The sequence below is a fragment of the Cebus imitator genome, unplaced genomic scaffold (assembly GCF_001604975.1).
Source record: "Cebus imitator isolate Cc_AM_T3 unplaced genomic scaffold, Cebus_imitator-1.0 Scaffold83, whole genome shotgun sequence".
NCBI classification, from domain to species: Eukaryota; Metazoa; Chordata; class Mammalia; order Primates; family Cebidae; genus Cebus; species Cebus imitator.
The window spans coordinates 5,509,442-5,520,795 of NW_016107398.1; the positions used below are offsets into that span (position 1 = coordinate 5,509,442).

Below are 11,354 nucleotides of genomic sequence, written 5' to 3' on the forward strand. Positions count from 1 at the left end.
TTTTTTAAAGAGACAGGGTCTCTCTCTGTCACTCAGGCTGGAGTGTGGTGGAATGGTCATGATCACAGCCCACTGCAGCCTCAACCTACCAGGCTCAAGTGATCCTCCCACCTCAGCCTCCTGGGTAGCTGGTACTACAGTGTACACCACCACACCTGACTAATTTTTGTATTTTTTGTAGAGACAGGGTCTTGCTATGTTGCCCACACTGGTCTTGAACTCCTAGGCTCAAATGATCCTCTTGCCTTGGCCTCCCAAAGTGCTGGGATTATAGGTAGAAGCCACCACACCCAATCCAATAATTAAGTTTTGGTGATACAAAAACAAAGTGGAACCAAAATATCAAACAATAACATGTAAGATGAGAGATGAACGATTTTGGTTAGAATTTCTAAGATTCTTTTTTTGGGAAGATAAAAGCTTAAATTCTCAAATTAATCAAGAACACGTGTTAAAAAATGGAAATGTCATTAAAGGAATTTAAACGTGGCCAAGCATGGTGGCTCACACTTATAATCCCAGCACTTTAGGAGGCCAAGGGGGGAGGGATCACTTGAGGCCAGAAGTTCAAGACCAGCCTGGGCAACATGATGAAACCCCATCTCTACTAATAATACAAAAATTAGTTGGGCGTGGTGGCACACCCCTGTAATCCCAACTATTTAGGAGGCTGAGGCAGGAGAATCACTTGAACCCGAAAGGCAGAGGCTGCAGTGCGCTGAGATAGTGCCACCGGACTCCAGCCTGGGTGACAGCGAGACTCTGTCTCAAAAGGAAAAAGGGAAATGAAACAGAATGTATGACTTTCAAACTAGTAAAAGAAGAAAAAGAAAACATAAAAATGTGATTAACTCCTAAAAGGAAAGAAGTAGAAAATACATAGTAAAAATTTTAAAATCACAAAATAAGATAGAAATGAACCCAAATATTAGTTATCACAATAAAGAAAAAATACTAAATTGACCATTTAAGAGTGACTCTGAAATCATATATTTTTAAATCTAGACATAGATTAGTCATAAGAGATATACCTCACATACAGAAAAACAAAGTAGACAGAAAAATATATAACAGGCAAAAATTAACCAAATAAATTGATGTTACTCTACTGATATCAGATAAACTTTAAGGCAAAATTTATTGTTACAGATAAGGAGACTCATTTCTAGAATATTAATAAAAGATAAATAATCCTAAACTCATATACTTCAAAACAACATAGGCCAGGCACAGTTGGCTCACACCTGTAATCCCAGCAATTTGGGAGGCTGAGGCTGGTGGATCACGTGAGGTCAGGAGTTCAAGACCAGCCTGGCCAACAGGGTGAAACCCCATCTCTACTACAAATATAGAAATTACCCAGGCATGGTGGCACATTCCTGTAATCCCAACTACTCAGGAGGCCTCCAGAGGCAGGAGTATCACACAAACCTGGGAGGCAGAGGTTGCAGTGAGCCGAGATCGCGCCACTGCACTCCAGCCTGGGTGACAGAGCAAGACTCTGCAGAAAAAAAAAATCATAAACAACAAAACACAGCCCCCAAATACAACACAAAAAAGTGATTCCAAGAAAAAGAGAAACTGACGGATGCCCTATTATAATGGGATATTTAAACCTCTCTCTCAACAGAAAGAGCAGAAAGTCAGAATGTAGAATATTTGAACCACATAATTAACAAGCTTGATCTATAAGGACCATAGAAATTTTGCAAAACTTATCACATACTAGGCAATGAAGAAAATCTTAAGTAAAATATGTATCATTCAGACCATATTCTCTGACCATAAGAAAAATAGAAATCAACAACAAAAATATAACTTCTAAATCTCTATACATTTGAGCACCAAAATCTTTATAAGTTTTCATTGGTTAAAGACAAAAATGTGAAATGGGAATTAAGAAAGACATGTTGTAAGTCAGGATGTCATTAGCATGGTTACAACTTTTATATGAATTTCCTCTTAAAAAAACCCTAAAAGTTAAAATCTGCAAAATGCTTAGTTTTTATACCCTATTTGATTCTGCTTTTTCACTAAATTCAATAGTCTACATATAAAAAAATAAATATTAGTTAGAAAGTATGAGCAAATTTAAATTATTGGCTCCCAGGAAAATTTATCAGAATTTCCTCTTAACCTTGACTAGTTATAGTAGAAGAAAGGGCTCTATTTATTCAGAACATTTGAACCAAATTTACTGCTGAAAGAATTAAAGGCCTAAAATATAACTCATTTTATTTGTAATCAAGTAGAATGTTATGGATATTTAAGGTCAATTATACACCTAGGGTAAAATGGAACACAATGTATGTTTATTTTTATTTTTATTATACTTTAAGTTCTGGGATACAAGTGCAGAACGTGCAGGTCTGTTACATAGGTATGCACGTGCCATGGTGGTTTGCTGCAAAATGTATGGTTTTAAAAAGCACCTGTATGCCAGGCACAGTGGCTTATGCCTGTAATCCCCCAGCACTTTGGGAGGCTGAGGCAAGAGGATCACTTGAGCCCAGGAGTTCAACTAGTCTGGGCAACATGGTGAAACTAGGTCTCTACAAAAAATACAAAAATCAGCCAGGGATGGTGGCACACACACCTGTAGTCCCAGCTACGCAGGAGGTTGAGGTGGAAGGATTAGTTGAGCCCAAGGAGGTCAAGTCTGCAGTAGGCCAAGATTGTGCCACTGCACTCCAGCCTGGGCAGCAGAGTGATGCTCTCTCATGGGAAAAAAGAAAAAAAAAAGCACCTTTATGATCATGTATTTCTCTGTAGAGTAGATAAGAAAAAGCAATTCACAAAACAGATTTACATACCCTTTACACACCCAAAGTGAGAGATTTTGAACTCATACATTCAAATTTACTTGACAAGTTTTCACTGACAAAGTCTAATGTTCTAGGCCCCGTAAGGAGTTCTGAGAATTCTAGACTCAATAAATAAAGCCCTTGACAAGGAACTCATTTTTCTATCGAGGATGTTTCTAGTGTTATGGCTTTCATGCTGTAACCTAGGCAGCTGCCTCTCAGTGAGCTTAATGAGCTGCTCTACCAAATAGGAGTGTTCCATATTAGAGTGGCAAATAGCCCCAGCCAAAGATGATGATGATAATAGTGATAAGTGATATTAATGGCAGCTAACATCTACTGGAAGCTTCTATGCACCAGTCATTACATATTGCACATAGATTATTCTGACAGCTACCCTACAGTATAGGAGCTATTACTGCCTCCAATGTACAGAGGAGGAACCAAACATAAGCTCAAATAACTTGTCTAAGATGGTATAGGTAGAAAATAGTAGAAGCAGGATCTAAACCCAAGCAGTAGCCTGAATCCAGAGCTGATGCTTTTAACCTCTATTTTATACTACCTACCTATCAAATCCCTTTCATGGAAGAATATACAGCAGGTATAGAAAGATATGGCATCCAAAAGATTTTGAGCTATCCTAGCAATATGGGGATATAGGCCAAATACATGGCTATTCAGATGGATTTCCTGGCTCCTTACATTTCAGTGTATCCTTATAATGAAGTTTCATCCATAAAGTTAGTCTAAGTGAGTGTCATCCTACCATTATATGACCACATCAAAACTTTAGTAGAAAAGATCAGCACTTTGGAGGCCAAGGTGGGCAGATCACCTGAGGTCGGGAGTTCAAGACCAGCCTGACCAACATGGTGAAACCCCATCTTTAAAAATAAATAAAAAGGAAAAAAAAAAGATCAGAAATTCAGAAGAAAAAGGTGATAACAGAATACATGGTTTCAGAATAATAGGGGGAAGCAGGATGGTGCAGGAGGATCCAAAATGCAGGTAGAATCTCTAAGCCTTCAAGACCTGATAGAAGAAAAAGCATGGCCGGGCGTGGGGGCTCATGCCTGTACTCCAAGCACTTTGGAGGCCAAGGCGGGCAGGTCACCTGAGGTCAGGAGTTCAAGACCAGCCTAACCAACATGGTGAAACCTCATCTTAAAAAAAAAAGAAAAGTAAAAGAAAAAGCATGCATAGAGGGTTTGGGGGAGGGCAGATAGGAAGAGTGATGGGAAAGGAGAGAGACAGAATTAAGAAAGTTCATCTCTAATGGTCTTTCTCTATGGTCAGTGAAGGGTGAAATATCCCATTGTATATGTGCAACAACCCATCTCATTTCTTCCGTAATTTCCACAGAGAAGACGGTCTTTTCTTAAACTTTCTGGCTAAATTCAGAAATTTCTCTCATTCCCTTTTCTATGAAAGCTTCTTTAACTATCCCTCTGTACTCTGTCTCATGAAACAGTATTGTATCAAAACTCATATGAGCTTTCCAGGGAAGGAGAGAGAAGGAGAAAAACTAAAACTGAGTGTCAGGTACTGAGCTAAGTCTTTATACATGTTTTCATACTTATTCTTCACAAAATCCAGTGAAGCAGATATCTCTGTTCAGAGATAAGAAAACCAATGGCCAAAGAGGCTCAGTAGTTTGAGCACACTCACAGTCAGCAAGAAGTGATGAAACAGACCCTCTGGGGTCCAACCTCCATGCCCTTCCCAGCAAACACTGCCTTGAGCCATGAGGGCTACCGCTGTGCAACAGACACTGGTACAACAAAAGCATTCTTAAGACTAAGCTGGAAATCATTTTTTAAACACACACACACACACACACACACACACTCATCTTAAAATATTGTTTAACTTAAAACATTTATTTGCAATCTTTTGTCAGGGAGCCAAGGCTTTCTCTTTAATTATCTGGGCCAATTAGACAAAGTCACTTTTTTGCATAAACCTACCTATGAGATATCTCTGGATTTTTAGTTTCAGCTTCTTTAAAACAGAGCAAGAACCTAGATACTTCTAAGGAATTCTGAATACAGGATCTTCCCACGTTTATGTTTTGCCCCCCAATCTCACCCATACCTATCTCAATAGCTATTAGTCCTTTCAGATTTTACTCAAGTAGTCATAAAAGATTTTATTCAAAACTTTCAACTAAACTTTCATAGAAAAAAACAAACCTGTCTTTTCCTATTCATAATATGTTTGCATAAATTTTAATTAAATTTTATAATGTAACAATTACACTGAGTAGAAACAGGTTTGAGAAGAAGCCCATTGGCTTCTGATAAGGATAAACTGAAGCAATGGGAACAGAAATGTTTAAGTGTTTGAGAGAGTAACCAATACACACACTGATATTCTTCATTTCCTCTGTAAAACATCCTACCAGTGCCCAAAGGTAGGCTTTGGGCACTGGTAGGATGTTTTACAGAGGATATGAAGAACATCAGTGACTCTAGGAAGCCAGAGAGGAACATCAGTGACTCTAGGAAGCCAGAGAAGTGTGATAAATTAAGAGGACTTCTGCTGTAACTCTGAACTATAATAGCTGAGGGTTCTAATCTGTTATATACACAGAGAAAAAGAAAAAGGCAGAGAATGCCTTTTCTTAGCGCTACTAAGAAACCGTCAGGGAGTAAAGAGATTTTTGTTTTAAATTTTCAAATAATTACAAAGAGAGAAATTACAACTAACCACAGGTAAAATACTGGCTAGCAGAAGAGTAAGTGCAGGCAAGCTGCTATGAGTGCATATAAACAAGCGAGTACAGACAAATGAAAAAAAACCCGCCAGGTGGACAGAGCTGAGTGTCAGCATCTTTGTCACTTATATACTAAAACTGCTTACTTTTCTTTGTGTGTGTATAAAATGTGAATATATATACATAAATATGTTATATACACATATGTATACACCTATTACTGTCATAGAACAAAATCTATGCTGTATGTACTTTGCTTTTTTTTTTTTTAAAGATGGGGTTTCACCATGATGGCCAGGTTGGTATTGAACTCTTGACCTCAGGTGATCCACCCACCTCAGCCTCCCAAACTGTCAGGATTACAGGTATGAGCCACTGCGCCCAGCCAGCTGTATGTACTTTTCATAGTTCCATTATGTTTCTGACTCCTACATATTTTTCTACTTCTAGAAAGCTAGTCGGAGGATAGGTATGAGCTTCCCCTGGCTACTCCAGTAATCCACAAGATGTTCTACTTTTTTTGTCACAAGCTTTAACCATGGACATTTACCAGGATTTCATCCTTAGAACTGGATTTTTCAAGGTCACAGGCAGATGGCCACCCAGCCCTGTTTGAGGACTCCCGTGGCTAGAAGTCCCCTAACCCATGTGGTGGCCTATTCTGTGGTCAGACCACTAGAACTGTATAAAGTTTTTCTCTACCTGGGGCCAAAATCTGCCTCCCATGATCTGTTCCCACTCACCCCAGCTCTGTCCTCTGCAGTTACTGTGGATAAGTCAATGCTCCCTCCAACGTAACTACACGCACATACTTAATTACTATGTCCTAAATCTTCTCTTCCCAGCTACATGTCCCCAGTTCCTCAGAGGACAGAGCTTTTAGCAAGGCCCACATGCAATCAGAAAGGAAGCAAGCACTCACCACACTTCGCCATTCCCACTTCGTAGCACTTCCGAAGTCGGCAGGCCTGGCAGCTCTTGCGCCGGTTTTTATCGATTGTACACTGATTTGTAGCTGGACAAATATAATCATTATGCCCTATAGCAGAGTGGGGGGAAGGAAAGGTTATTGCTACGATCTCTCGATTAAATCTCTTCCTGGTTAATAACACTTCCCAGCTGAGAGACAGGGGACGTCTTCTTAAGGACCAGTATAGGTACAAAGCCAAAGTCAGGCTACATTGTCACCTTGTTAATAAGTAAAAGAAACCTAGGAATAATTTCAATATCCTGGTTTTTGACTAATACATTATTCTCTGCATATTCTGAGAATTCTTAAGAGAGAGGTGTAAAAATATATCCTTTGGATGTGGAAAATGAGACAGTAACATTAAATTGATTTGCTCCAAGTCATAGAACCCCTCAAGAGTTGTATATCAACACATCAAATTCAACTGCTTATATTCTTTTACATATATCCCTCTTTTGGGTTTAATAAGACATTTTAATGAGAAATCATAGTCAAAATAACAAAAGGAACAAATAAACAAATTAGCAATCTAAATAAGGACAAAATGTACTGCTATTGACAAGAGTTGTGGTGTATTAGATTACTGTTCTCGATTCTTCATTCTCTCTCTCAGCCTTGCGACCCTGCAGTGTATTAGAGTGGGCAGAGAATAAACACTTCTCTACCAACTGATGCTGGGCTTGAACACAGGACTTTCTGTAGTCAATGATATATCAATAGATGTGCTGCTCCAACAGTTTGGCTTGGCCTCTTGAGCTCCTGTGAGGTAGCCCCTGGTCCAAGAACATAGTGACATGTGGAACAGATCTGACCTCCCCGAAAAGCCCAGAACCGAGTTTATGAAGTAGAGCGACTCTAAACAACTCAAAGACATAGAAGTACAAAAAATAAGGCTCAATGTAGTAAGATCCTAAGAGTTTGAACTTGTTTATTATACAGCAATCTCTAAGACAATGGTGCTTTTAATTCACTTATGCAAGGAAGAGCTATGAATATTTACATTTCAAAAATTATTATTTCAGAAGAACCAATGAGAGGCAGCAAAACTGATGGAGGCCAGGAGGCCAGATGAAAGCCTGCTATAGTTGTGCAAATGAGAGAAGATGTCTGGATGGGGTGTTGGTAAGGAGGATGAAGACAGCTACATGGGTCTGAGAAAAGATTAAGAAATAAAAATTATAATAAAATAGATGGAAAGTGAAGGTGAAAGTGAATAGGGCATTTTGGTGTCTTTGTTTCTAATACACAATATGGCCTGAATATCTTACCTTAAGCCTATAATGAACCAGAATTTCAGTGTGGAAATGAATGAATCTCAATGATAAACGAAATTAGCAAGCCATAAAAGAAAAAAGTCACCAAATAATATGAAGACATGAACACATAAAGTTCTAAAACAGAGAAAATGAACCTGCAGTGTTTAGCAATGCATGTGTACGTGGTTAAACCACACACACCAAGGCAGGCAGAAAGTAGGACTGCCCCACCTCTGCAGACAGAGAGGCAGGTGTGGCAGGAGAAACCACTCAGAGGGATTCCAGGGTGCCATTATATTGTATTTCATTGTTTGAGCACTGGTTACATGGGGATTTGCTTTATAATTATTTTTTAAACTGGACATATTATATGCAGAATTCTACATATTAGCATACAATGAAAAGGTCATTTTTTTTTTGGAGACAAAATCTTCCTCTGTTGCCTAGGCTAGAGTGCAGTGGCACAATCTCAGCTCACTGCAACCTCTGCCTCCTGGATTCAAGCAATTCTCCTGCCTCAGCCTCCTGAGCTGGGATTGCAGGCATGCACCACCATGCTTAGCTAATTTTTGTATTTTTAGTAGAGACAGGGTTTTGCCATGTTGGCCAGACTGATCTCAAGCTTCTGACCTCAGGTGACCTGCTTGCCTTGGCCTCCCAAAGTGCTGGGATTACAAGCATGAGTCACTACAGCCGGCCAGAAAACCTAAATTTAAAAACTAATTGTAACTCCAATCTTGAAACAGTCTTCACAATCTCTTATATCTACATGAGTCTCTCATGTTGCAAAGAAGATGTATATGAAGTACAACAATGTTTTTCAAGATTTCTTAGGCTCCTTTTCTGTTACACTTAAATTATTAACTACACTTGATATCTTTTATTTCAAACAATAGCATGTTTGAAATAACATGTATGGCCCAATTTTATTAAAGTACTTTGATCTATCATTTTTTGTGTTTTTCCAAGACAGGGTCTCCCTCTGTCGCCCAGGCTGGAGTTACAGGGGTGTGATCTCAACTCACTGCAACCTCCACCTCCTGAAGTCAAGCAGTTCTCCGATCTCAGCCTCCCATATAGCTGGGACTCCCACCTCCCCCACTCCCACCACCCGTCCTAGCCTCTGGCAACCATCCTTCTACTCTATCTTCATGAGTTCAATTTTTTTTCATTTTTAGCTCCCACAATTAAGCCAGAACATGGGAGGTTTGTCTTTGTGTACCTGGCTTATTTCACTTAACATAATGACCTCCAGTTGCATCCATGTCATCAGAAGTAACAGGATCTCATTCTTTTTTACGGCTGGATAGTGATGTATATGTTCCACATTTTCTTTATCCATTCATCTGTAGATGAACACTTAGGTTGCTTCCAAATCTTGGCTATTGTGAACAGTGCTGCAACAAACATATGAGTGCAGATATCTTTGATATACTGATTTCCTTTCTTTTGGGTATAGACCCAGATTGCTGGATCATATGGTAGCTCTATTTTTAGTTTTTTGAGGAAACTTCAAATTGTTCATACAGTACAACTACTATATGAACAGTACAACTATCATAGTAGTTGTAAATTAGTACTCCAGTAGTTGTAGTTGTACTAATTTACATTCCAACCAACAGTATACAAGGGTTCCCTTTTCTCCACATCCTCACTAGCATTTGTTATTTCCCATCTTTTGGATATTTTGACTGGGATGAAATGTTATCTCATTGTAGTTCTGACTTGCCCTTCTCTGATGATTAATGATGTTGAACATCTTTCATATACCTGTTTGCCATTTGTATGTCTTCTTTTGAGAAATGTTCACTCAGATCTTCTGCCCATTTTTTAACTGGATTAGATTTTTTCCTATAGAGTTGTGTGAGCTCCCTCTATATTCTGCTTGTTAATCCCTTGTCAGATGGGTAGTTTGCAGATATTTTCTCCCATTCTGTGGGTTCTCTCTTCACTTGTTTCCTTTGCCATGCAAGAAGCTTTTTAACTTGATGTGATCCCATTTGTCCATTTTTGCTTTGGTTGCCTGTGCCTGTGGGATAGTGCTCAAGAAATCTTTGCCCCAGCCAATGTCCTGGAGACTTTCCCTGTATTTTCTTTTAGTTTCAGAGTTGGAGATCTCAGATTTAAGTCACTGATCCATTTGGATTTGATTTTTGTATATGGTGAGAGATAGGGGTCTAGTTTTATTCTTCTGTACATAGATATCCAGTTCTCCCAGCACCATTTATTGAAGAGACTATTTTTCCCCAAGGTATGTTCTTGTGCCTCTGTCAAAAATCAGTTAACTGTAGATGTATGGATTTGTTTCTGGGTTCTCTATTCTGTTCCACTGATTACTATGTCTGTTTTATGCTGTTTTAGCTGCTATAGTTCTATGGTATAATTTATAGTCACGTAATGTGATTTGTCCAGTTTTGATATTTTTACTCAGAACAGCTTTGGTTATTCTAGATCTTTTGTGGTTCCATACAAATTTTAGGGTTTTTGTTTGTTTCTGTGAAAATGTTATTGGCATTTTGATAGAGATTGCATTAACTCTATAGATTGCTTTGGGAATTATGAACATAATAACAATATTAATTTTTCCAATCCATGAACATGGAATATCTTTCCTTTTTTTGTGTACTCTTCAATTTCTTTCACCAATGTTTTATAGTTTTCATTGTAGAGATCTTTCACTTCTTTGGTTAATTCCCAGGTATTTTATTTTGTTTGTAGCTACTGTAAATGAGATCTCTTTAGATTTTTTTTTTCAGACTGCTGTTGGCATATAGAAATGCTACTGATTTTTTATGTTGATTTTGTATCCTGCAACTTTACTGAATTTATTAGCTCTAATAGTTTTTTTGGTGGAATCTTAATTTTTCCAAATACTAGATCATATCATCTGCAAACTAGGATAATTTGACTTGGTCCTTTCCAAGTTAGATGCCCTTTCTCTTTTCTGATTGCTCTAGGTAGGACTTCCAGTACTATGTTGAATAACAGTGGTGAAAGTGGGCATCCTTGTCAGGTTCCATATAGAGGAAAGGCTTTAGTTTTTCCCCATTAAGTATGATACTAGCCGTGGGTCTGTCACATATGTCTGTTATTGTGTTGAGGTATATTCCATCTATACAGTTTTTTTTTTTTAGAATTTATATCATGAAGGGATGTTGAATTTTATCAAATGCTTTTTTAGCATCAATTGAAATTATCATACGGTTTTCAACCCTCATTCTGTTGATATGATGTATCATATTAATTTGCATATGTTGAATCATCCTTGCATCCCTGGGATAAATTCCACCTGGTTATTATGAATGATCTTTTTAATGTGTTGTTGAGTTTTGTTTGCTTGTATTTTATTGAGGATTTCTGCATCAATATTCATTAGGGATATTGATCTGTGATATTCTTTTGATGTTTCTTTGTCTGATTTTGGTATTAGGGTAATACTGGTCTCACAGAATGATTTTGAAACTATTCCCTCCTCCTCTATTTTTCAGAATTGTTTGAATAGGACTGCCATTAGTTCTTCTTTAAATGTTTGGTAAAATTCAGCATGAAGTCATCAGTCCTGGGCTTTTGTTTGCTGCGAGATTTTTTTTTTTTTTTTTTTTTTT

At 38.1% G+C, this 11,354-nt stretch overlaps 1 protein-coding gene across 2 annotated transcripts in view; it reads right to left on the reverse strand.

Moving 5' to 3' along the window:
- Positions 1-11,354, reverse strand: part of ESR2 (estrogen receptor 2) — a 69,516-nt gene that overhangs the window by 37,293 nt on the left and 20,869 nt on the right. For both annotated transcript variants that reach the window (XM_037740448.1, XM_017533973.2), the window contains exon 5: positions 6,446-6,562. In XM_037740448.1, the coding sequence (XP_037596376.1) occupies positions 6,446-6,562 (117 nt within the window). The remainder of the gene's footprint in view (positions 1-6,445; positions 6,563-11,354) is intronic.